This window comes from Agelaius phoeniceus, chromosome 6, assembly GCF_051311805.1.
Source record: "Agelaius phoeniceus isolate bAgePho1 chromosome 6, bAgePho1.hap1, whole genome shotgun sequence".
Taxonomy (NCBI): domain Eukaryota; kingdom Metazoa; phylum Chordata; class Aves; order Passeriformes; family Icteridae; genus Agelaius; species Agelaius phoeniceus.
The window spans coordinates 59,215,136-59,240,434 of record NC_135270.1 but is presented as its reverse complement, the minus strand read 5'-3'; the positions used below and the strand labels follow the sequence as shown (position 1 = coordinate 59,240,434).

At 48.9% G+C, this 25,299-nt stretch overlaps 1 protein-coding gene across 2 annotated transcripts in view; it reads left to right on the top strand.

Moving 5' to 3' along the window:
• Positions 1 to 25,299, top strand: part of DAAM1 (dishevelled associated activator of morphogenesis 1) — a 96,046-nt gene that overhangs the window by 44,222 nt on the left and 26,525 nt on the right. For both annotated transcript variants that reach the window (XM_054634783.2, XM_054634782.2), the window contains exons 4-12: positions 9,363 to 9,452; positions 18,663 to 18,734; positions 20,134 to 20,228; positions 22,249 to 22,582; positions 23,733 to 23,843; positions 23,964 to 24,067; positions 24,469 to 24,535; positions 24,876 to 24,993; positions 25,121 to 25,259. In XM_054634783.2, coding sequence (XP_054490758.1) covers positions 9,363 to 9,452; positions 18,663 to 18,734; positions 20,134 to 20,228; positions 22,249 to 22,582; positions 23,733 to 23,843; positions 23,964 to 24,067; positions 24,469 to 24,535; positions 24,876 to 24,993; positions 25,121 to 25,259 — 1,130 coding nt within the window. The remainder of the gene's footprint in view (positions 1 to 9,362; positions 9,453 to 18,662; positions 18,735 to 20,133; positions 20,229 to 22,248; positions 22,583 to 23,732; positions 23,844 to 23,963; positions 24,068 to 24,468; positions 24,536 to 24,875; positions 24,994 to 25,120; positions 25,260 to 25,299) is intronic.

The window sequence follows — 25,299 nt, the reverse complement described above, 5'->3', positions numbered from 1 at the left end:
AACCTTCCCTGGGTGCCTCAGCCCAGACTCCAGCAGCTGACAAATTTTTTGGGATTTGGGGAGGTGACAGCAGGAGGTGAATGGCTGTGCAGTGTCCCCAGCCCCCCAGACTCAGGATGGGTGCAGGCTTTTGCCCACTGATGTTGCCTGAGCTTTTTGTGCCTTCCCCTCACATGGAAGGCGGCTGTATCCCCTCCCTGCTGCTTTATGAAGTAGTGGAAACTTGTGAGCCTGAGGAACAATAAAAAGGTCTCTGGCAGCTTATAAGATTTATCACAGCATTTGTTTTTGCTGTACTTGGGGCAGCTAATGCATTTAATCCGAGCTGCTCTCTGGATGCTATCAGGAGATGGTGAGGAGATAGAATCCCCTGTACAGACATTAATTCTGTTGCCTTTGAAATGTTTCCTGGTGGTCAATAGGTCTGTGGCTCATGATGTGCAGTGCTGGGGCAGGATTCTCCATGGATAGCTGTCCCTTGGAGCTGTGCCTCCCCTTCCTCTTGGCATGCTGGGATGATGGCTGTTTTATATCCTGCTTGAGCAGGGAGCATATAAATGTGAGGAGAAATGGTGGTGTGGTCAGTGTGAGCACTGCTGTGTGTCAATAACAGCTCAGCCTTGGGAACTCATTACTAGCAATCTCCATTGTGCTCAGGAACTTCAGCAATGTGCTTTCTCCCCCGGTTTCTAATCCAATAAGGAGAAAGTATGAGGTTTTGGGCTTTGCAAAACAACACGGCTTTTAAGTAGCAGCTGAGGGATCAGCTGCAAAGCCAAGCTTTGCATTTCATGCTTGCAGGTCAGCTGTCATACTTTGCTGCCTGGTCCTTCCAGCATGAAGGACTTCAGGATTTTGAGAACCATTGGACGGTGACCAAAGCCATTTCCCCTATATCTGCAAAGAAAAGCATGTGGTTGGTATCTGGAAAAAATGACAATTGCAGTAGCCCTTGTGTCCTGGGCAAGCCACCCCTTTCTGCAGGGTCCATCCAGGGCCAGATGCTGAGCGTGGAGCTCCTGACCCCATCCCACTGCTGTCTCCCAAAACCAAGCTCCCTCGGCTATTGAATCACTTTTAAGAAGGCAAACCAAATGATAGGTAACATCTGCTTTTAAATTCACTCTGTGGGGATCCGTGTGCCATATGGACACTTCACCAGGCTGCCCAGTTTTTGTTTTTTTTTGATGTGAACAGTCTGGACCTGCCAGGCTGCCATCCCAGCCCAGCGCTCACGGTGCTTGTTTTCATCACCTCGTGTTGTTAACGCCCTCCCAGCTAATCTCTAAATGCACCTTTTGATAGGCAAGCATCTGATAGGGAAGTCATGCACCTACTCGGTCAGAAAATAAGGGTTTTCTGCCTGCCTGTGTTCCCTGGACCTGAATGAACCAATCCACCAAGGAGCTCTGTATTTCAGCAGAAACAGCCCTGTAATTGCAGTATCTATTACTGCTACAAACCAGCGTGGGGTCTTGCCCAAAAAACGTGCTGTTCCCAACCCCAGAGTCTACAAAGGAGCCATGTTACAGCACAATGTAGGGCAGGGAGCACATAAGGAGCCCCTTTGTTTCCAGGAGAAGTCTAAGTGGAGTGGAAAAATAATACAGTCTACCTGCTAAATGCTTTCCACTTTCCACTTCGTAAAAGAGGAGGCCACATCCCTGGGAGATGCCTGGCAGCTCATTTGGTAACATATCAGTGACCTTAATTGGGGCATTTAGGTTTTTGGCTTGCACTTGCTCTGAGTATTCCTGGCACAGGTCACCATGGAGGGTACCAGCCTCTCTGGACAGGGAATCTGCTCCAGGAGCAGTCTTCTTCCCCACTGCTCAGTGGCTGGGTGGTGTTGCTGGAGTTATGAGCAGGATTGGACAGCAGATGAGTTGTGCTCTATCACCTTGCTCAGCTGGAAGCATTCCTGCTGGGAATAGCCTGTGCCTGCCTTGTATCCATGTGCAGATACCAGTGGAAGCTGTCCGTGCTGCTGTAGCATCTGCTGTTGGCAGAGGCTGGGTGTTCCTCAGCGTGGGAACATCACCAAGGTCAGCTTTTGGCAGCTGAGGCTTTTGCAGCCCTGCAGGGAGGATCCTGCCTGAGTGCCCAGTGATCTCAATTCCCATGAACTCCAGTGTTCCAATCAATACCATTATTTACAGGGATCAGCTTCCCTTTCCCAACCACACCCAACATCTGTAAACAACATCTGTGCCTGCTTACGTGTGACATCTGCTGGGTGTCAGACCCTGAAATCATAGAAATCACAGAATGGTTTGGGTGGGAAGGGACCTTAAAGATCATCTCATTCCAGCTCCCTGCCATGGACAGGGACACCTTTCACCAGACCAGGTTGCTCCAAGTCTCATCCAGCCTTGGTCAGAAGTGTCCTCCTCTCAGGGTGACTCTGCTTTGCACCTGAGGAAGTTCTTAAAAATGCTGTTAGGATTCCAGGTGTGACTAAAGCCAGGCCTGTGGGGGATGAGGACTTGTCCCATCCATTTCCATCCTCTGTTGCTCCATCAGCATCAGGATACAGCTGGCTTCTGCTTCCCGTGGCTGCATTCTCCAGTTCCCACAGCCAGAGTGGTATCTCTTGGGATACTTTCAGGATTAAGTTGGTGTGGGGCTTTGTAGCCTCTGATTCCATCCAGCCCCTTTTGAAACCCTTCCCAGGGCATTATCTGGGGAAACCTTGGCATGGTTTAGCCCCAGACCAACCATCCACAGTGTTCCTACCTGAGCATCCCTGTCAGGCAGGGGACATCTGGAGCCACTCTTGACTTGATTTCCAGCTTGAGCAGCTCCCTGAGATGCCAGCAGCAGCAGCAGTGTCAAATCTGACTGAAAAGGGAGCTGCTGCTTGCGTTCTGTAAAGAGGTGAGAGATCCACATGTGAAACCTTACTTATTTGCCAGCTCTGTGCTTTATTATGGTAGGAGGTGCTCCCACCAAAGGACAGCCATCCCCAGCTCTGGTTGATTGGATTGAATCCATTTGAGCTGTCACAGTAGTGGATAATAGGCTGAGACATATTTTTGTTGCTTTTTCAGGGTGTATGTACAATTGTGTGGAAGAAGCACGCTGGTGATGCACCTGCAGGGCTTCTGGATCAGAGAGTGCTCTGCAGGGTGAAACTGTGTAGATCAATAACTCAGGCTGGAAAAGTACCCTGGGTTAATTAAAATGGGAGAAAGGTTTTCCAGATGAGGTCGGTGAAAAGGTCACAGCAGGCTGAGCTCAATAAATAACATTTAAAAAAAAGTGTATATGAGGTTATATAGATATATATATATATGATAACAAAAAAGGAGAAACTAAGTGGATATCTCTCTTAAAATACACTAATATTGAAATATAAGCAGCTTTGAAACCTTTAGCCTATTAAAATAATTATTGAATTAAAATATTAAAGCATGACATGCTGTCTGCCTCAGTTAGGTATCTGATGGGAACATGAATCAACTGCAGCTGGAGTTTATTGAAGGGCTAAATCAGCTATTGATGGCCATAATCTGTCCTGCAGGAGGAGGAAGGAATATATATTTCATTTGTGTCTGTCCAGTGTGTTCAGGTCAATAACTGAGCAGGGTGGATTGGGGTCTTTCTGAGACTAGGAAGAAAAATTCGTTGTGGGAGGAGGTTAACCAGGCATGAGCACTTCCAAGTGCTTCTGTTATTCCTTGTTGCTGCTACTCATTCACTTGGCTGTAAGCAATTTCCTTTATTCAGGAAATTCATAAAGGCAAAATGAATAATAATCTTTTATCTGTAATGCTTATTCATTAAAAATATGAATAGTTGATTTTTTTTTGTTCATGTTCTGTAATTGCAGCTGCAAGTTGTCACGGAGAAATTAAAAATACACAGTGATAATATTAGCAGGGTTGGCTTGTCTGAGGAGTTGTTTTTAGGCTCTCAGGGTACTGTAGCTGAAAAGAAGTGTGCTGAGGAGGAGGCATTTTTATTAGTGATAATAAAAACAAAAGACTTTAAAAAAACCCCTGAGATAAATCTGCATACACTGAGAATTGCAGTTGCCTAAATAAAGCTGCAGCTGGAGGAGCTCCTCCTGCAGCACGAGGTGGGTGTGGAGGCAGGGGCTGTTTGCAACAGCCACTGATTAATAAGGATTAATATTCCTTTTTTTCCAAGAAAACAGCTTAAAAGGAAAATAAGGAGCTGAGTGGGGTGTGTTCTGGGGCAGGGGTTTGCTGAAGGCAGCAGGGCCAGCACTGGAAGCAGCAGCTGCTGCTCCGGCCACACGGGCAGCGGAAAAACAAGGGATGAGGAATGGGGGGAAAAATGCTGATTGCCATTTCCCCTGAGACCACAGCCTTCTGGGATAAATCACATTGATGAACTTGGAGAAGAATGCCTGGAAGAGAGTGAAAAAGCAATATGACCCCTGAGAAAGGAAGGCGGTGCAGGCTTCAACAGGACATTATTTATGGACTTCTTAATTCCCATGCTGGACCCCTAAATGCCAAACATTGCCAAAAAGTTCACACTTTGTTTTTTTCCTTCTATTTTTTTCCAAAATTTTTGAACATTCTTGGATCTCTCTCATGCTTCATTTGATGATCCAAGAGATCTCATCTTTACATGCTATAGCCTCACTTACAGAAGGTTCTACACTCTGTGCATCCACCCACCAGGAGTAAATTCACTTGCTGTTTATTATTTTGGTAGTTTATTGATCCAGTGACATCTTTCTGTATGTGTGTGTATATATATATATAATATAAATATACGTGTGCACACCTGTATGTATAAGTAAATCCAGAGAGAAGTGGATGCCTCATCCCTGGAAGTTTTAAAGCCAGGTTGGATGGGACTTGGAGCAGCTTGGTCTAGTGTATGGCATCCCTGCTCACAGGGAATGTGTTGAAACTAGCTGGTCTTTATGGTCCTGCCCAAAACAAGCTTTTCTGTCATTCTATAAACATATATATGCATGTTTATACAAACCCAGCACAAACAAGCAAATTTTAAATAATCATTATTTCAGTTATGGCAATGAGTGACCCCCAATCTCCTCCATGTACTAAATTTGCACAATTTATCAACCAGAAAGGAACATTGGATTTAAAGGTTTTTAATATTCTTTTCTTACAACCTGTAAGGGTATTTTGGAGTTGCAGACTCCTCTGTAGGAAGTTATTCCTAATTTAATCTCTACTCCCCAGATGCTTCATGCAGAATGTCTGATGGCACGAAGGACCTGTGGGATGAAAGGGAAGAACCCATGCTGGTCACACTGTGGTCTTGTGGACATGGGTAGGCAGCACTGGGCTCCCCCAGCTCCAGGAGCCCATCCTGGAGGTCATTCCTGAAGTCAGGAGATTTGCAGCATGCTGCTGTCTCCCTCCTGTTGCCCCCACTAATGCTCTCAGTCTGTGGAAGATGCTCATTAAAACATGGCATGAGTGAGGTGGCAGGGACAGGAGTTTGTCTCAAAGGACTGAGGCTGGACTTGTTGCTTTTCCTGCTGGGAGGGTTGAACGTTTCTTCCAGTGGTTTTTTGGCTTTGCCTTCAGGAGGTGGTGGGAGATGGCAGTGGCTACCAACCAGAGAGGTGGTGACATCTCCCTCCTTGGAGATACTCCAAAAACCACCTGTACATGGCCCTGCTGGAGCAGGGGGTTGGTTGCCCACAGGGCACCTCACAGCATTGAGGTGCCAGCCTGGGGAGGTGCAGGCCATGGGGACATCTGTCCCTGAGTGCTGCTGTGTGTCCTCCAAGGGAGAGCTGTGGACAACTTGTCACTTGTTTGGCTCACAGGGCTGTGCTCACCATGTGCTGAGCTCAGCCACACATATCTCAGGTAGCTTTAGGAGAATGCTGTGGGATCTCACCTTCAGTGGAGCTCATGCTGTGCTCAGAGAGAGGGGGTGAGGCTTGCTTGGCTGGAATGGAGAGCTGTCAGCAGAGCACACAGCATGCAAGTGTTGTACCTCCTGGAAATAGCAAAATACACACTGAGAGTCAAGGCTTCACTATGAGTTTTTTTAAAAAACCATATTCAAATGAAGATTTAATGTGGAAACCTGTTTCCTGATGTAAAGGTGAATAGTTTAGCTGTACAGGATAAACATTTAAGAGTAGCATATCTCTTTCCAGTAAAAACACTCTGGGCAGAGACTTCCTTTTGGCTGTTATTTTTTATGCCACTGACCTGATTCCAGAAGAGTATTAAAAACAGTGAAGTTGGCAGATCCTGACACAGGAGGCAGCCAGGTGGAAGGGGCAGAGCTGTGAAAGGTGAGGGGTGAGGGCTGTGAGGGTGATGGACACCCACCCATGGTTGTCTTCCCACTCTTCAACAGCTGCCAGCATCACGAGCTGTACTGGGAGTGTGTGGACTGCAAATGGCCCATAAAATGAATTTCCAGTTAGAATCACCTAATTATCAAGCTCATGATTATTAATTGAAGGCCCATATGGGTGTGAGTTTCTGAACAGCTTCTCTGCCGCGCTGTGACTCCAGTTGATTGTTAAAGGCTTTGTGGGAGCTGCATTTCTGCAGTGGGCTGTGAGCCCCCAGAAAACAGGTGTTGCTCCTGTCCTTTCTTGATCTTTTGGAGCTGTTTCTGAGCAGCCTGCACTGAGATGCACATCAGTGAGCCTAAGCAAAGGGCTGGAGGTGGCTGCAGGAATCCCCAAACATGTAAAAACCAGCAAAAACCTGACTCTTCCCAGCTGAGTCACTGTGTTAGGGCTCTGAATTACAGTCCTTAGTCACTGTTTGATTAGGAGGATTTTCATATTCACTGGGTGCCACACAGCATTTATTCAAACACCTCTCCTGAGCATCCTGCAAGATATCATTAGGTAGGTGTTGTTGAGTGATGCAGGGCTGTGATGACTGAACGTGTTAGAGCTGAGGCACGATGAAATGTGCTGTGTGAGACTTAGAAGCATTTCTGCACCTTTTTTGGATGTGTTTGCACATTGTCATGTGCCAGCACCTCCCTAATATGTTCTTCTGTTTTGTCCCTTCTTGCTCCTGCTTAGGTTTCAGCTTGGTTTAGGGTTTTTTTTTCCCTTGTTAATAAATCTTCACATTTGCACAAGTTGTCTTTTTAGGGTATGGGCATTTTGAAAGCTTCAGTAAATATTTTTCTGAGGATCTAAGTGCAGATGTGCTTATGGCTGGTGCTTTCAGGCCAGATTATCAGATTCACATGGCCAGAAAGTGGGGTCACAGTGGAAGCAGTCTCCTGTGCTCGCTCAAACCCTCACCACAGAGGTAAATATTCATCAAGAGCCCCTTGTCCTCCCCCACACTCCCAGATTTACTTTTCCAGTGAGGTGAATTTCAGCCAGGTCCCTGTGTGGGTGTCATCCTGTTGGTCACCTTTAGACTTTTCAAAAAAGTGTTCAAGGCCAGGCTGTATGGGACCATGAGCAACCTGGTTTAGAAGGTGGAGAATGTTGGAACTAGATGATATTTAAGGTCTCTCCCAACCCAAACCATTCTGTGATTTCTATGAACTGAGGCTGAAGCAGAGCTTGGATGTTGACTGGCTCAGAGCCTGAGGGAGCAACGGGGAAGTGCAGTTTTGATTTTGAGGCATGGAAGGGTGACAAGGCTTGCCCAAGGCTGGGGTGGAGGTTGGTTGGTTGATAGGGATCTCTGAGCTCCCAGGCTGTAAGGACATGGGGATGTTGGAGCGTGGCAGTGGTTGGAGTAGTCCCCAGCCCAGGTTCTCCTCCCTGGCTGCAGGAGGATGGGATGTGTCTTACACTGGGCTCAGGTTTTCTCAGTCCTCTCTTTCCCCCCAATCTCTGTTACAGCAGAATGGGTTTTCTGTTGTAAAGGTGTCCAAGTCTGTTTCCAGAACTCCACCAGCATCAGCTCTGTGCAGCATGGTGGTTTGAAGATGTGGGGTAAAAAGGTCAAGGCAGAGGCAAAGCCTCCTCGATGAGTGTGTAATAAAAAAACCCTCTGCAACAGCTTTCCTTTTGAGGAGTAATTTCATCAAGAAGAGAAATCAATACCTGCTGTGCATAGATAAGCCCTTCTGAGGTGTTTGGGACTGCCAGCAGCCCTCTGTCACTGGTTGTTGTGCTGGAGGGGGCCCCTGGGTTTGGGTTACATGAAAAAGCTCCCTTCCTTGGCTACTGGGTGCAATACGAGCTTGAATTATATCAGCTGAATTTCCTGGTGGCCTGTGGGCTTGCTGGTGCAGGGGCCCATCTTTTGCCAGAGGCATCTTGCTCAGCCTTCCCCAAATGAGGCTTTGACTGGGGTTCAGAAGCTGTTTTAGTTGCTAAGTGTTATTGTTCAGGCAGGGAAGCTTTAGCAGTTCTCCATATATGGTGTTTTTTTGCTTGCTGGAATTAAATGTGTAATTTTTAATGGGGATCCTCTTACTTAAATCCACAGTCTGGGTGGGATGAGTTGGCTTGAAGCCATGGCAGGGCTTTCCTGTGACCTTCTGCAGCCTCTCAGTGCTGCCCCCAAACCCCTCCAGCACGAGGATTAGCATCAGTGCTGGTGGTTTTAAGAGACACCCATGGCTCTAAGATCAATGTTGGCTTCAGCAGCGAGCCTCCCAGCCCTGCCTGAATGTTTTATTTAGTTCCCTCATAAAAGCTTTGACCTACATCCAGCACCAGGAAGCGATGAGGCTTTGATAATGCTCGGGCATCCCGGCGGAGGGCACGCTGCTAACTGAGCTTCTGAGTCAGAAATGGATGTGTGCTTTAAAACATCAGATAAACCAATAAAGGCTTCAGTCAGTAAACAGCTTTATCTCTGCCAGGCAGTACGTGATGCAGTTTTGATGGGGAGGATGTACCTCTTTATGAGCTGTAGGTATTAGGAAAAGAGCTTTCTATTCTTAGCTGTAGGAAAACAAAGCAAAAGCCAATTTTTGATGATATGAGGGTGTCAGCAGTGGAAATGGGCTGGACCACTCAGGGTGAGGTGCTCTAGTGAAGTAATGATGATAAAAAGAAAGGTCCTGTTTGAATTTTTCTTTGCTGTGTGTGTGTGTGTCTTAGATGAGATTGCTCACCTAAAGCTGTCAGTGTGAGCTTTGTGGGCAGCCCTGATGGCTTCATGGGTGTCCTTTCCAAAACACTCACAGCCTTTAAAAGCAATGAAGAAGATGTCTGAGGGGGACAAGGCAGGGAAGTTTACAGCCCAGAGTCAGGAGAGGTCAGCAAGAGCAGGATGAGGATTGGCATCATTGCCCTGACAAATCCAGAGTCATGGGGTGATGCTGTGGGGTCACTGCTGTGCCGTGGTGTGACCCCACGTTGATTTACACTGCTTGTCTGGGGGGCTGTGTCTGTGCCATCACCTGTTTGTGTACTCATGGCGCATGTTTTGTGTTTCTTTCCCCCTCTCCAGGATGAGCTTGACCTCACAGACAAGCACAGAGAGGCCATGTTTGCGCTGCCAGCGGAGAAGAAGTGGCAGATCTACTGCAGCAAGAAAAAGGTAAGAGATTTCATGGGTGCTGAGCCTCTTCCCTCTCATGCAGGATGGGGGGAAGCACACAGCTCTCTTGGGATGCCAGGTGATCTTTGGGGTGTCACAGAAATGGGCCTGTGTGACCGTGTTCACAGGGGTCCGAGGATGAGGGAAGAGGTGAGGATCTGACTCCATGTTTCAGAAGGCTTGATTTATTATTTTATGATATATATTATATTAAAACTATACTAAAAGAATAGAAGAAAGGATTTCATCAGAAGGCTGGCTAAGAATAGAAAAAGAAGGAATGATAACAGAGGCTTGTGTGTCAGACAGAGTCCGAGCCAGCTGACTGTGATTGGCCATTAATCAGAAACAACCACATGAGACCAATCCCAGATGCACCTGTTCCATTCCACAGCAGCAGAAAACCATTGGTTACATTTTGTCCCTGAGGCCTCTCAGCTTCTCAGGAGGAAAAATCCTAAGAAAAGGCTTTTTCATAAAAGATGTCTGTGACAGGCCTGTTCCTGGGGTGACCCTGGGAAAAGAGAATCTTTGGTCCCCAGCCCATTCAGGCTGGAGAGAGTGTCCCCACAACCCACATGGGTGTCCCCACAACACCATGCTCATCCCTGCCAGCACATCAGGGCCATGTGGAACTCTGTGGGCACTGAGGTTGGCCTTGCAGGGGTGAGGGGCTGCTCACCATCTCCTCAGAGCCCCTCCCAGGACCTAAAGGGGGCTTATGAAACAGATGAGGACAAACCTTATAATAGAGGCTGTTGCAGTAGGACAAGGGGTAATGGTTTTAAACTGGAGGTTTATTTAGGTTTGATTAAAGGAAGAAGGTTTTTACAGTGAGGGTGTTGAAACACTGGCACAGGTTGCCCAGAGAAGCTGTGGATGCCCCATCCCTGGGAGTGTTTCAGGCCAGGTTGGGTGGGGTTTGGAGCCACATGGTCTGGTAGCAGGTGTCCCTGCATTGGAACCAGCTGATCTTTAAGGTTCCTGCCAACACAAACCATTCTGGGGTTCTGTGATTCCATTGCCAAATTTGCCACAGTGCCCCTCACCTGGCTGCAGGGGGTGGCTGGGCAGTCACTGCCCTGCTCACAGGGTGCTCACTGCTGTAAATTCTCTTTTCTCCTGCTGTAGCAATGGCACCAGATTTTCCATCCACATTTTAGGCCAAGAGCAGGCTTACCTTGCTCATGTAGGATTAAGTTTTAAGCCTCTCATAAATACCCCTGAAATCCCTGTATTATTGTTAGACAGAGGCCTGCCATGCCCCAGATTTAATGGGAGGGGAGAAGGGATGTGAACAAATTACAGGCACTGCTCTGGATCAACAGGAGAATGGGCAGGGGATGCTGCTCCTCACTCCCTGGTGGATAAGCAGAGCCTGGCCATGGTGTGTCTGGATAATGGGAGAGTTAAATCAAGCAAAGCCATGTAATTATTATTGTGAGTGCAGATTACATGCTATCTAATCTCCTGAGGAAGGGTTTAGATGGAGCTGATGGTGGCTCTTTCCCTTTCCAGACCCTCCTTGCTCTCATGGGTTTTTAAAGGCTGAGCTATGAAACTCCTTGCTCATGGGGGAAGGAGCCACAGAGGTGTCTGGGGCATCATCCTCTGAGGATCCATCTGAGCCTGGATCCTGGCTGCTGCTCTCCTCTGGTCCTCATTCCTCTGGCTGTTCCAGCCATTCCTTCCCTGCTTGCGATGCCATAAATACACATATAAATATATTTATACATATACATATACATATATTTATAACTATAAATATAAATGTAAATGTAAATGTATGTGCACACCTGTATGTATGAGTAAATCCAGAGAGAGAGAAGTTGTGGATGCCTTATCCCTGGAAATTTGAAATTTGAAATTAAATTTCAATTTTAAAATTTAAAATTAAATTTTAAAGTAAGCTGCAGAGCACAGCTCTGCACTGTGTCACTGCTTGCTCTGATGGAGACAAATATTTTTAATTAAAAATGAGTGAGACCGTATCAATGAAGGCTCCAGCCATGGAGGAAATCAGGACTGACATGGGCTGGAGAGCACAGCAGGCTCTAGGCTGTCCTGCCCTGTGTGGTGATGGCTGGTGATGAGCAGCAGAAACACTGGTGGATATCCTGGCAGCTCATGGTGAATCTCACTTGTGCTCCTGTGCATTTATGAGGCCAGATCACCTACATGGCAGCCTGGCATGGAGGAGAGGGGCTGCACTCCTCCAGCAGTGTCTGCTTTTTGGGCAGGGCAGCAGGGCTGGGCAGGGGACAGTGGTCCTGCCTCCCTGGAGTGGCAGTGGTTTGGGAAGTGCAGGGTGTGCACAAAGCCTGTGTTTGACAACAAGATGTTGCTTGAGATGCTTGCAACACCCAGTTTTACCTGGTGGGTCCCAGGGGGCTGGAAAAGGTGGACATCAGTGTCAGGCAGCTGCCTGATTACCAACAACCCAGAATTCTCCTCTGAGCAGTTTCTGCTCTTTACTCTGCTGCCAATTTTGGCTGGAGCTTCTGCTGTGCTGTTGGTGTCATCCACCACACTCAGCTCTGCAGAGCACATCCCTGATGTTGCTGTTTTATGTATTCCTATGACAGGCAAGATTTCATAAAAGGGAACCAAAAATGAGACATTTTTTGCTGGGTTGTCCTGGAAAAGGACCTGACAGCCTTGGCAGCACCTGTTGAGAGGATATAGGGGAAATCCAGCTGTCCTTCAGGCACATTTCTTTCCCTGGAATATTTCCCCCTGGCCTGCAGCCCTGGTTTCATCCTGGTTTCTCTGCCCTGCTAGCAGCTGGTTTTATCCCAGCCCACAGAACTGGCTTGGCAGGGTGGAGGCTTTGTCCTCCCTGATTCTCCATCCGTGGAGGGAGTGGGTTTGATCCCATCCTTGGGGGTTGCACTGCATGAGCTCCTCGTGGTCCCAGCCCTCCTGCATCACCCTGTGTCACTCAGGGGACAGGCAGAGGGACAAAAAGCATCTCGGGGTGGGGCTGCCCACTTCTGCCAGCAGCAGCCTGAGGAGGAGCTGAACTCTGCTCTGAACCCAGCAGCCCTGCAGTGCTGGGGTCGGGAGAGAGATTTATAGATTATTCTCTGAAGTTGTCAGCCCCTCTATGGCTGGGATAAAGCAGGGAAATGCAAAGGCAGAGATGCATTGCCAGTGGGATGAAATCTGCTTTTAGAAGTGGTATTTCTGGACCATGACTCGTTTCATGGCTCATCCCAAAATATTTCACTCCCTGCTGGCCCCGCTCTCCAGGAGAGGATATTGCTAGGAAGTGCAGGGAGGAAGCAGGAGGGTTTCCAGATTTGCTGTTTCTTTGGCTGTGGGTTTGCCTCCGTGCAAGGGTGGGACTCAGGATGGCCTTTTTCCAGAGGGAGTTAATGATTAACCCTTGGTGCTTAGTCTGCAGGACCTGTTTAATCACAGGAGATTTGGCTCCTGACAGCTCATGCAGGTCATGCCAAGCTGTTAAAGCAGCTCAAAGGGTGGCTTTTATGAGCCTCAAAATATAGGTGGGTACAGGGTGTTGGAAGCTCAGAATAAATAACCAGGTGAGAGGGATGGGTAGTGAACAACAGCTGATGTCAATGCAGGGTCTGGCTCTGCCCCTCTCCCTCTGGGTCCAGCTGAGCATTTCCAAAGCTGGAGTAGAGGAAAAATGACCTGCAGGGATGCCAAGGGATGCTGAGCTCTGTAAGCTTGTGTTGAGAACCCAGTGGCATCACCAGCCCTGGGTGCATTGCTCTGAGCAGTGTGAAGCAAAGCTTGTATCTAAAATTTCCTCAGAGGTCAGATAAAAACCTTTTGCACTAGGAAGAGGCAGCAGTGGTGATTTTTCAGGGGAAATCTGTAATAAATGAGTGATGTCTCTCCAGTTATCCTCTATTTCCCAGGCAGACAGCTTCTTTCCCCTCCAACTGCTCCTTCCACCCACTCCCTCCAGAGAGCTTTGCTTCCCAGCTCCTTCTTCCACTTGTCCTGCTCAGCCCTGCAGCTCTTTTTTGGGGCTTGCCTCCCATTTCCTTCATTTAAAAAAACATCAACCCCCCCCCCATATTTTTTTGCTGCAGTAGCCAGAACTAAGAGCAAAAGCTGACAAAGATGGCATGCAGGGGAGGGGAGGATAAAACAGCTGGGCATTTTGCCATGCTCCAGGGTCACCTGGGATGGATGAGAAGGATTTCATGACCTCTGAACATGCAGATAGACCTGCTGTTATTGCAGCAGCAGGTTGAAATACCATCTCAGGTGTCATTTGCTCAGGCTGACAGAGAGAAATTGCCTGTTTGCATGGCTGGGGATGTTTTTCACTGGGAAATGTTTATAGTTTTTATCTTTCAAGGTAATTCCCCTTTTAGTTCCAATCACAACACACTTTTGTTTAAGCAAGGTTTTTCTCCCTCACCAGCCAAAAAATGCATCTGTTAGCAATCTTTTTTGGATTTTGAAGCAGAGCTTTTCAAACAATGAACCAGCTGACTACCAAAGGCATCTGGTCATGCTATATTTGCTTATGGGGAGCATAATTTTTAAACCCTGGGAAAAGTGTACAGGGGCACGTGTGTGTGTTTGTGGAGGAGAGGGCATAGCAAGTGTTAGCATATGGAAAAACCAGAGCAGGCTGGGCTGGGCTGGTTCAGACCCTGAGATCCCAGCTTGGGGAGAGTCTGATGAAATTCCAGCCCTTTGCAGCACAGCTCCATGGGGAAGCAGCTTTGGTGCTGTTCCAGGGATACCTGGAGGGATGGGGGAGCCTTGGGGGGCTGTGGTGGGTCCACATCTCCACCAGCACACTCCTGGCAAAGGCTGGGCCATGTTGGTGGAGCTGGGCTGGATTTAAACATCTCATAGAGGCTGCTTGGCTTTAAAACCCATCCATGCCACAGCCTGGTTCCTCTCTGACCTTGGAAAGAGCATCCAGGTGGATCATCCAGAGCAGTCAGTGAGCTGCCACTGCTGCCAGCTTTCCCTTGCCCTGCTGTTGTGGAGCAGCAAGGAGGGGTGGGGAGCACTGTGCAAAATAAAAGTTATGTCAGGACAATGTGTAAAAATGAAGGGGGTGTTTCTGTTTTTGCAGCTGGTGCCAATTGAAGAGGGTTTTTTTTTTAATCCTTTCCTGAGGAGCTCTCCTAGGGCAGACCAGCCTTGCAGGTGGTGCCAGAAGGGAGGTGAACCACCAAAATAATAGAATTGTTAAGGTTGGAAAGACCTCTGAGGTCACTGAATCCAGCCCTTAACCCAGTGCTGCTGTGTTCACCCTTAAACCATGGCCCCAAGTGCCACATCCCTACTTTTCTGAACACTTCAGGGATGGTGATTCCACCACTCCCTGGGCAGCCTGTTCCAGTGCCTGACCACATTTTTAATGAAGAAATTATTGCAGACATCCAATCCAAGCCTCCCCTGGCACAACCTGAGGCCATCTCCTTTTGTCCTGTCACTTTCTACCTTGGAGAAAAGCCACTGGTGTTGTGACTGAGGGGCTTGCATGGAGCTGGCTGCTGTGAGCCAGCCCTTTCTTTCCCTCCAGCCCTGTAGGGTGTAGCTTGGTGTGTTGGACATCAGCTGGGTGGGGAGCTCAGCCAGCCACCAGCAGTTATCCCAAAGCAGCTCCAGTTATCCCAGAGCACCACCATGGTGGGGAAGCAGGCTGCTGGCTCAGGTGTGACATCACCTGCAGGCTGAGGAGCTGTGAGGTGCTGCCAGAAGCTTCCTGAGGAAGCAAAGCAGGTGTGACAAAGCTCTGAGGAGCATCACAGGTGTGTTTCTGCCCACCACCATGGGGACACGCTGGGGGGCTGCACTGCTCCCAGCAGCTGCATTCCTGCAGCTCAGAGCAGCAGGAGCTTGTGGGGAGGCTCCTTCAGGTGCAAACGGGTTGAGAGCAGCCTTGAAATTGCTTTGAGCCACCACTGGCTGAGCCCCCACCTCCTGTGCCCAGTGGCCATTGGGAAGAGAAGGAATTCTGGCAGTGGGAGCTGCTGACACTCCAAGGGGGAGGCACAAGGGCTGTGGAAGTGTCAGGCTCAAAACCAAGACATGACAGGGCTGGGGAGTGTGAAATCCCCCTGGGAAGGGCAAAGGGATGGCTGGAGCTGCCAGATTGGTGACCCTCACTTGGGAAAGCTCCTGCTAATGGCTGGGCACTGCTTTCCCTGCAGTGCTGAGGAGGGGATGGAGCTCATTTGTGGGGTTCACATCACAGCAGCCCCTGTCACCCTGGAACAGGGCAGCCTCCCATCAGCCCCACGCACAGGGCTCAGGACAGCAGAGGCTGTGACATGAGAGGGTGACCTGGTGACACCAGGGCTGCAGCTGATGGGATTTGTGGTTTTGCCAGGTCCCTGGAAAGAAGAAACAGGTGAGGGGCTCAGGTGGAACAAAGCAGGGGATGCAGCAAGGGCTGCCCTTGTCTGTGCAGCTTTGGCATGTCTCAGTTTTTGCAGCTGAGCACATGTGGGCCTGGAGGACAGTGAGGGATGTTGATGTGCAATTAAAGCCATCAGTGTCTCTGAGAGAGCAGCTCAGTCTGGGTTGCAGCAGGGTTCAGAGCAGCCCTCACTCCTTTGCTGCTTGAGAGCACACACAGCAGCCCCAGCCCAGGGAAGAAGGCTCTGGGAGATGTTCAGTGCTGCAGTGGAACATCCTGGAGACACTCACATTTGATGGAGGTGCTCAGCTCTGTGTCTGGGCATCCCTCCCTGCAGGCAGGCTGCAAAACCCACATCCCCAAAACCCACCCTGCGTGCTGGGAGAGCATTTTTCACACTCACCCTTTCAAACCCTGATGCTGGAGAGGTTCCTCCCTCCCCCTGGCGCTGAGCAGAGCCTTGTGACTCACTTCCCTCCGGGCTGTGCCTTTGTCAGGAGATTTCTTTACCACCAGGAGCACACCAAAGGACACTTCCCAGTGTGCTGTAGACCATTAGCCCCAGTAATTACCACTGAGCAACGTCCTGCAGGGAGCTGAGGGGAGGGAAGCCCCTGCCCTGATCTTTGCCTGCTTTATTGTGCAGTCCCCCTTTGCCTGGGAAGCTGCTTTCTGAGGAGCCTGCCCAGCTGCTCGTCGGAATTAATGAGGTTCTGCTGCACTTAATTGAGAGCACTCTCTAAATTGGGGGTTTCAGGGAGGAAATGCAAGAGCCCGGGGGAGCCCAGCAAAGGGAAATATTTATAATGCTGCACGTTAATTATAAATGAGCAGTTTAGCCAATTTTGTTGTTCAGCCTCCCCTCCACCCCCCTGGAGACCTTTATTTGCTCCAGTGCTTCTTTTCAACCCTAAATGAGCAGCAGGTCCTCATCCCTGGCTGCCTCACAGGTGTTCACAGCACAGGGCAGGTCCTGGGCTGTGGGGTGAGCCAGCCCTGCTGCTTTCCCTCCCCATTCCTCAGCAGAGATCTCACTCCCTGCCCAGATGTGCTGGGCACATCTGGACACCTCTGGCTGCTGTGCCATGCTGGGGACCTTGCCACCTTTCCTGGTTGGTGCCTCTGATAAAGCAAGCCTCTGGACCTTGCCACCTTTCCTGGCTGGTGTTTCTGGTGGGACAGAGATGCTCCTTATAAGAGGGACAATGGGAAGGAGCTTCTCTGACACCTCCAGGAGGTGACAGGACCATGCTCAAGGCACCTGTGAGTGTCCCAGCTCTGCTGTCCCCTGGAGTCCATTTGCATGCTGGACTCTGAAGTGGGGCAGGAAAGCTGGGAAAATCAGAATTCCCACAAGCTTTGTGCAGAGCCCTGGCAGGGCACTGAGAGGGTTGGCACGAGTGCCCAGGGCTCAGTGAGGAGCTGGAAGTCCCCATGGCCATGTCAGATAGAATTGACACCCAGCAGACAGATGGCCTGAGCCTCAGCCCAGCTGCTTGGCACCTCTGAGGGACTGTGGGGGTCAGGAAAAAGTGTTAAAGCAAAGGGCAGAGGTTCCCAGGCCTCTTGCTGCTCTCACACTTGTGTTGTCCCTGCCTTGGAGCCGGGCACAGCCAAAGAAGGGTCAGGGCTGGAGGCACAGGCTGTTCTGCCCAGGGGCAAAGTGAGTCTCATCCAAATCACCTGTCCTTCACTCTGCTTGTCCTCATCTTGCCTGCAGCTGGGGAACTTTGGGTGCACAGAAGTTTTCCACGTCAGCCTCTTGAGGCACAGTGAATATTTGGGGCTTGTCCAGCTCCCCCCATCACAGGTGTTTGTGGTGTGGGATGAGGTTTACAAACAGCTCTGAAAGTTAGGGAAGGGGCAAAGCCATGCAGCCAGTCAGGCTGTGATCAGAAGGTGGTTACTGATGGAAGATGTTTGGGATCTGTGCAGAATTTGTTGACTCCAGCCTAGAGCTGTGGCATTTCTGCTGTGAAATCATCTTCTTCTTTTAATATATATGTCTTTAAAAAAATAAAGTGAGAGAAAATGTTAATCATGAAGTATTCCCTCAAGTTCTGCCTGCTTGCTCCATGCAGCCCCTGGGAATGTGCAGCATTACCTGAGCTGGGCTCAGAGGTAACTGAGGGATTTTAATCCTTCAATCCTGTCCTACAAGAACAAGGTAGCACCTGAAAACCCCTCTTGAGCCCTGACAGATGCAGGGCATCGTGGACCAGGATGGCAGATGAGGCTCTGCATCACTCAGTGTCACAGACCATGGGCCCAGGGCTGGCATCCTTTAAGAGGTGACATTGCCAGATGCATGTTCCCTCCCAGTGCCTTATGGAGCCCCCAGAGGAGCTGCTGTGCCTGGAGTCTCTCTTAGGCTGTTGATATGTTGATAAGTCATGGTTCTGCTCCAGGAGTGCAGCCTAGATCATGTCACATTTAAACATTCTTCATTGCTTGTAAACATTTTCCCCCTGAGCATATTCAAGGCTGTGCAGGCAAAGCTTCAAGGGCACTGTGGAGTTGAAATGAGAGATTTGGATGTAAAATTTCAGTCTGGTTTCCCTGAAGCTGATAATCACAAGACTGATGCAGTATCAGTGGGGCAGTGTTTGGTCACAGGCAGGTGGTGTAATTGTATTTATGGCAGTTCAATAAATCAGGTGATGTTTGCATAGATGGAGTCAGGGGGAAGCTCAGAATATAGAAAGTCACACTTTTATGTTCATATAAAGCAATGCAAGAGCTCAGGGGTGCTTTAGAAATGGTTGGTCATGAAGGGCAGGGAATGTTAATACTAATTTTTTTACTAATCTGGCTTTGTCTCACTTTTTTTATCCCCTACCCAGGACCAGGAAGAAAATAAAGGAGCCACCAGCTGGCCAGAGTTCTACATTGATCAGCTGAATTCCATGGCTGCTGTGAGTATCCCTTGGTGACTCTGAACCCCCTGTGGGGCAGCAGCAGGGTGGGGACAGTGCCAGCACTGTGCCTGAGAGGGTGGCAGTGTCACCTCTTAGACCAACAGCTGCACAATGGAGATGCTCCTGCAGCACCTGGGGGGTTCTGTGCAGCCACTGAACCATGGGTGGGCTTTGGGTGGCAGTGTCACCTGTAACAGGTACAGCTGCACAATGCAGATGCTCCTGCAGCACCTGGGGGGTTCTGTGCAGCCACAGAACCATGGGTGGGCTTTGGGTGGCAGTGTCACCTGTGACAGGTACAGCTGCACAATGCAGATGCTCCTGCAGCACCTGGGGTGTTCTGTGCAGCCACTGAACCATGGGTGGGCTTTGGGTGGGAAGGGACCTTGAAGGACATCCAGCTCCAACCCCCTTCCACCAGGAAGAGGCCAGGTAGCTCCAAGCCCCATGCAGCCTGGCCTTGAGCACTGCCAGAGGGATGAGCAGGGGCTGTGAGCCAGCAGGGAGTGTGCTGCTTCCCTCTGGGAAGGCAGGAACACCCAGTGCTGGCCATGGGCTGCCAGCCAGGCAGGGCCCTGAGCCTGAGCAGAGCTTGTGATCAAAGCCTGCCAGATGCCTGCAGGGTGGCTTTGATCTCCCTGACGTGCTGCTGAAGAGGAGCTGGGTTAAATGGAGGGGTCAGCACAGCTCCTCATATCTGCTGGGACCCTTTCTGCCTTGGATCAGCCTCAGCCAGGGCTGGCAGGGCTCACCCTGACACCTCTGGGGCCCAGCACTGCTGGATGCTGCAGGAGCCACTCAGGGAGCTGCTTTAGCTGTAGCTGTGCCTCATGCATGCCCAGGGAGCAGGCAGCCATGGTGCAGGAGTCAAATCCCAGCCCCAGCCCCAGCTGGAGAGCAAAACCCAGTGTGGGAGATGCATCCTGTGCACACAGCCTCTGTCCCCAGCTGAGATGGACACTGCTGGGTTGCACTGGGAGACTGGGAGTGTCAAGGCTGGCTGTTCACCATCCCCATGGCCTACTCTGGATGATCTCCAATAGCCTAATGCTTTTTTTGGATGTCTTTTTTTACATTGTGGTGCCCAAAACTGCCCCCAGGACTCCAGCTGAGCTCACACCAGTGCAGAGCAGAGCAGGAATTGTGTGGGGGCTTGGAGACAGTGCCTTCACCCCTCTGTCCCCATCCAGGCTGTCTCCTTGCAGAGCATGGAGTGGTTTTCCTCACTGCTCTTTTTCCCAAGTTCTGGGATTGCCATAAGGATTCCAGACTTCCAGGGTGGGTTTAGGATCCCCATGGCTCAGCACAGTGGGTGGTGGGCACTGGCACTGGCACTGCCACTCCTTGGGCACACAGGGACATTCCCCTTCTGATCTCTGCCTTCCTCCTTGCACAGAGAAAATCCCTGATCGCCTTGGAAAAAGAAGATGAGGAGGAGAGAAATAAAACAATTGAAAGTTTGAAGACTGCACTGCGGACAAAACCAATGAGGCAATTCCCCTTCCCTTTTCCTTCCCTTTTCCTTCCCCTTTCCCTTCCCTTTCCCTTTTCCTTCCCTTTCTCTTTTCCTTTCCTTTCCCCTTTCCTTTCCCCTTTCCTTTCCCCTTTCCTTTCCCCTTTCCTTTCCCCTTTCCTTTCCCCTTCCCCTTCCCCCTCCTTTTCCCTTTTCCCTTTTCCCTTTTCCCTTTTCCCTTTTCCCTTTTCCCTTTTCCCTTTTCCCTTTTCCCTTCCCTTCCCTTCCCTTCCCTTCCCTTCCCTGTTTGTGGCTTTGGATTTGAGTTCTCTGCCAGAGCAGGGGATTAAATAGGAATATAAATGGGAGCTGTACAGGGTGAGGGAGGTGAGGACTCTGAGGCACTAACTGCCTTTTTTTGGTTTCACCAACTGCTTTTTTTTTGTGTCATATTTTGTCATTTTATTCCTTTTTCTTGGTCCTTTAGTGACCAAGAGCCACCAAGACCTCCCTGTTTATTCAGGCAAATCAGACAACCTTTTTATTTTTCCAAATTTTCCTTTGTACTGAACAGAATGTAAAAATTCCTTGAAGATTGATTTTTTTTTCCCAAGAAAACAAGAATTTTTATTGGTCAGCTAGGACTTTTGTTTCAGCTTCAACTCCTCTTGCACTTTATAAGGGAATAAAGTCACATGAATCTTCAGGCTTTTATGAAATGGAAAAGAATTTTTGATGGGAGGATAAATGAAGGCTGGGATGCTTTCTGAATGTCTGCAGCTTTTCCTAATTTCATTTTCTCTGGAGTCTGCATGCACACTTTTGCAACACCTAAGGTGCCTCAGGTTGACATCTTCTGATGGGAATATGTTCCATTGGGAAGTGTCTGACCTGTTTTGGTTATGGAAGAAACAAATTTACTATTGCTTGCAAATACCTTTCTCACTCCCACCTGTGGTTAATGGTGAGAAATTCCCAAGGTCCAGGGTGAGCACCTGATTTCTGTGACACCTGGACCTTGTGGGTGCTGGCCCCTGCAGTGAGCAGGGCTGCTGGCCAGCCAGGAAACTTTATAAAACCCTTAAAAGTGGGATTTGAGTGTTTTTGAGGGATGCAGCAGGCTCTGTAGAAAATTTTACCTGTCGGACCTACTTCTGCACCCAGGGAAGTGAACACCAACTTTTCTATTGACTTTGGCTGGAAGAAGAGCAAGCTTTGAAGCAGAGAAAGCAGTTTTCCCCAAGCCTGCAATTACTCCTTTTGTTGCTGCCCATCAGCATGGCTTGTTTTGAATTAAAATCATCCCAGTGCTGGGATGTTCTTGGCTCCTTTGCCCTTCCAGCCTTTTGCCAAAGCAGAGGACACCCAGCCTGGGTGGCACTGGGCATGGGGGCCCTAAAATGCCTCAGCAGGGTGCAGTGCTGGGTCTGCCTGCTCTGGTGAACCTGCCTGGGCACTGCCCTGTGTTTGCTGTCTGCTCTCTGTTCAGTGGTGTTGTAAATCATCGTAAAAATCAGAAATCCCGTAAAATTGGGGAGCTGTGCCTGAGGGAGGAGAGGGGTGTGGATGGTGAGGCAGGAGAGGTGGCAGAAGGAGAAAGGCTGACACTGAGGTGTCTGCAGCTGATGAGGTGGTGACTTCAGGGCTTGGGATCTTCTTCCAGTTCAAAAATTGTCTCAAAACTCAGGTTGGTGTTTTTGCAGTGTGACTGCAAACTTCCAACCTCCATGCTGAGACTTGTGTTGGTGACTGGGTTAGCTGGTTCTCTTTGAAATATCCTCACTCTGAGGAACCTTGTGCATGTAGCAGAGGCAACCAGGCACCAATTAAATTGATTTCAACACCCCCATCCCTGTGTCTGGGCCACAGGAGGCCTTCAGGCTTTCTGATGAAAGTATATTCCATGAACAAGTATACAGGGAGGTTCTAGGTGTACATCGACAGACTGATTGGGGGTAAAGGGCTAATTATAAATTAATAAATAATTAATATATAAATAAATTAATTAATAACTAATTAATTAATAATTTTAAAGTGAAAACCCCCCTTTTCTGGCAGGTTTGTGACCCGCTTCATCGACCTGGATGGCTTATCATGTATCCTGAACTTTCTCAAAAGCATGGACTATGAGACAGCAGAGTCTCGAATACATACCTCGCTCATTGGATGTATAAAAGCACTAATGAACAACTCCCTGGGCAGGGCCCACGTCCTGGCCCACCTGGAGAGCATCAATGTCATTGCTCAGAGTCTGAGCACAGAGAATATTAAGACAAAAGTGGCAGTGCTGGAAATCATGGGCGCCGTGTGCCTGGTTCCCGGGGGCCACAAGAAGGTACTGGAGGCCATGCTGCACTACCAGAAATATGCCAGTGAAAGGACTCGTTTTCAGGTAGGTGGGGGTGCTGGTTTTGGCTTGGTAATCTGAGATTTTTTACTAATTTTGAGATTTTTTTTTTTTTTTTTTTTGGTTAATGGATTAAAGAGGATGGCGGGTTTGGTGTCGGTTAATTATCGGTGTGTTTACTTCTTGTGAGATAGGATTAGGAGAAAGGTAAAGCAGGTTTAAAACTTTAAAAGGGTATAAAGAAAATTTTATTAATAAATTAAAAGGAAATAAGGAAAGTAATTAAAAGGAAAAAAGGTAGTAGGAATTAAATTAAACTCTTCAGATCACTTCACAGCCTTTTTTTCTTATTGATAATGTAAAGAAACAAAACCTACAATTTCTAGTCCGTTTATTATTTCTAAAATAGGGGTTTTTTCTCAGTTTACTTAGGGAGAGAAATTTGCAGGTTTTTTTTTTTGGTTTTTTTTTGGTTTTTTTTTTTTTGTTAATGTTATGGAGATTTTTTTATAAGAGGGAAAAACCCAGTTCTTTTGTGGTTTCTAATTTCTTCACTGATATCAGCTCTTTGGGGAACCCTGTTATCGTGAAGCCCCTCCTGTCTTCTACAAGCTTTCTTACAGTTTGTTAATGGGTTATGTTGATTTATGGGGTATTTTTAAAGATGAGTTGTTTAAAGGTAAAAATTTTCATTGTTTATTTCTAAATAAGTTCCTTTATTTCTAAATTTTGTTCCTTGGGAATGAAAAGTTTTACATCACTTCCCTAGATTTCCTCCATTCCAAACCACAACAGGGTCTCCACTCAGCCCCTGAAATTCAGCATTCCTGACCCTTTCTCCTCCTGAATATCTAAGTGGCAGCTTGCAGATGTTTTGTTACGGCTGTTTGCAAGTTGAAAAATCCAGAATTATGAAAAATACAGAATTACCCCAAAGCCATGTCTGATGGGATCTGCAGGAAGGAGGAAAGGTGAAACCCACCAAAAAAAAAGGCTTGTTTGTGCAGGGTCCCTGGGATCAGAGCTCTGCAAGGCTGCAGCATTGCTGGGTGGGCTGGGGATGCTGCAGATGGGTGCTGAGGTGGCCAGCAGCTGATGGAGCATCCCCAGGAGCTGCTCCTGCCCGTGTTCCCTGGCTGTTTGGGCAGCACTGGGGCTGTCACAGGGCACTGAACTGACCCCTTGTGTTTGGCAGACGCTGATCAACGACCTGGACAAGAGCACGGGCCGGTACCGAGATGAAGTGAGCCTCAAGACAGCCATCATGTCCTTCATCAACGCTGTCCTGAGCCAGGGGGCAGGCGTGGTGAGCACCAGGGACTGGCACAGGGGGGCCTTGGGGTGTGCTTGGGGTGCTTATTTTATTTCAGTGAACTTTCTGAGGGTGTGCACCTTGCTGTGCTGAGCCCATGCCTGTGCCTTGCAGGAAAGCCTGGATTTCAGACTCCATCTGAGATATGAATTCCTCATGCTGGGCATCCAGCCAGTCATTGACAAACTAAGGCAACATGAAAATTCAACTCTAGACCGGTGAGTAGGGACCCCCAGCACATTTGTGATTTTTGTCTCCTGCCCTTGCTTCAGGTGTTGGCCTAGAGTCACACCTCTTCTAGAAATTCCTTGCTGTCTCCAGAGAGGGAGAAAAAAATTCCAACATGGTTTTGCTGCATTCTGATGTAGGGTTGAGCTGGGGAGGATGTGCCATCAGGGGATGCTGTCAGCCCTCATCCACCTCTTCTCATCCCAAAAGGCTCCTTGCACATCCTCTAGTGATTAGGAAGTCAGGGCTGAAGGTCCACTTGGTGTTTCAAGCCCTCCCAGTGCCTGGTCTGCTGACAAACCAGCTGCCTGTAATTTATTAATTGTAACATTTATATCTGCTTTTAACAGGTTGTTCTGGTTTGGGTTTTTTTTTCTCTTTCTTTCCTCAGGCACTTAGATTTCTTTGAAATGCTTAGAAATGAAGATGAACTGGAGTTTGCCAAAAGATTTGAGCTGGTGAGTATGAATGCTGCTGATGCAGACACTGGCACTCAGTGTCACAGTTAGTTTTAAAAGAGTAGTCAAAGGGACAAAGAGTGGTCTTCTGGATAAAATGTGGAGCTTGGAAATCTTTCCTGTTGCCCTGCTCTTTTGCAACATCTGTCCTAGAGCCTGCTTTAGCCCTTTTGTCCTTTGCCTGCCCAGCAGCTCTGTTTGCCCCTCGCAGGGCAGTGAGGCCAGTTTGTCTGTCAGTTTTGGGGTGAGGGTGGCTCATGGGGTGTGGAGCTGAGACTCAGGGAACAGGAGGTGCTGTTGTGGCTGCAGTGGCCTGACCTTGCCTGTCTCCTGCCCACAGGTCCACATTGACACCAAAAGTGCAACTCAGATGTTCGAGCTGACGAGGAAGAGGCTGACGCACAGCGAGGCGTACCCGCACTTTATGTCCATCCTGCACCACTGTCTCCAGATGCCTTGTGAGTCCCAGGAGAGGCCAGGAAAGCCAGGGCCTGCTAGAGGCTTGGCAGCCCAGCCCTCCTGCCCAGCAGTGTCATCACAACCTGCCCTGTGCTCATGTCAGTCTGTCCCCTTCCTCCCCTGCAGATAAAAGAAGCGGCAACACCGTCCAGTACTGGCTGCTGCTGGACAGGATCGTGCAGCAGATTGTCATCCAGAGTGACAAAGGGCAGGACCCTGATGCCACTCCCCTGGAAAACTTCAACATTAAAAATGTTGTACGAATGTAAGTGCTCAAGGGTCACTGTTCCTTGCTGGTCACTGTC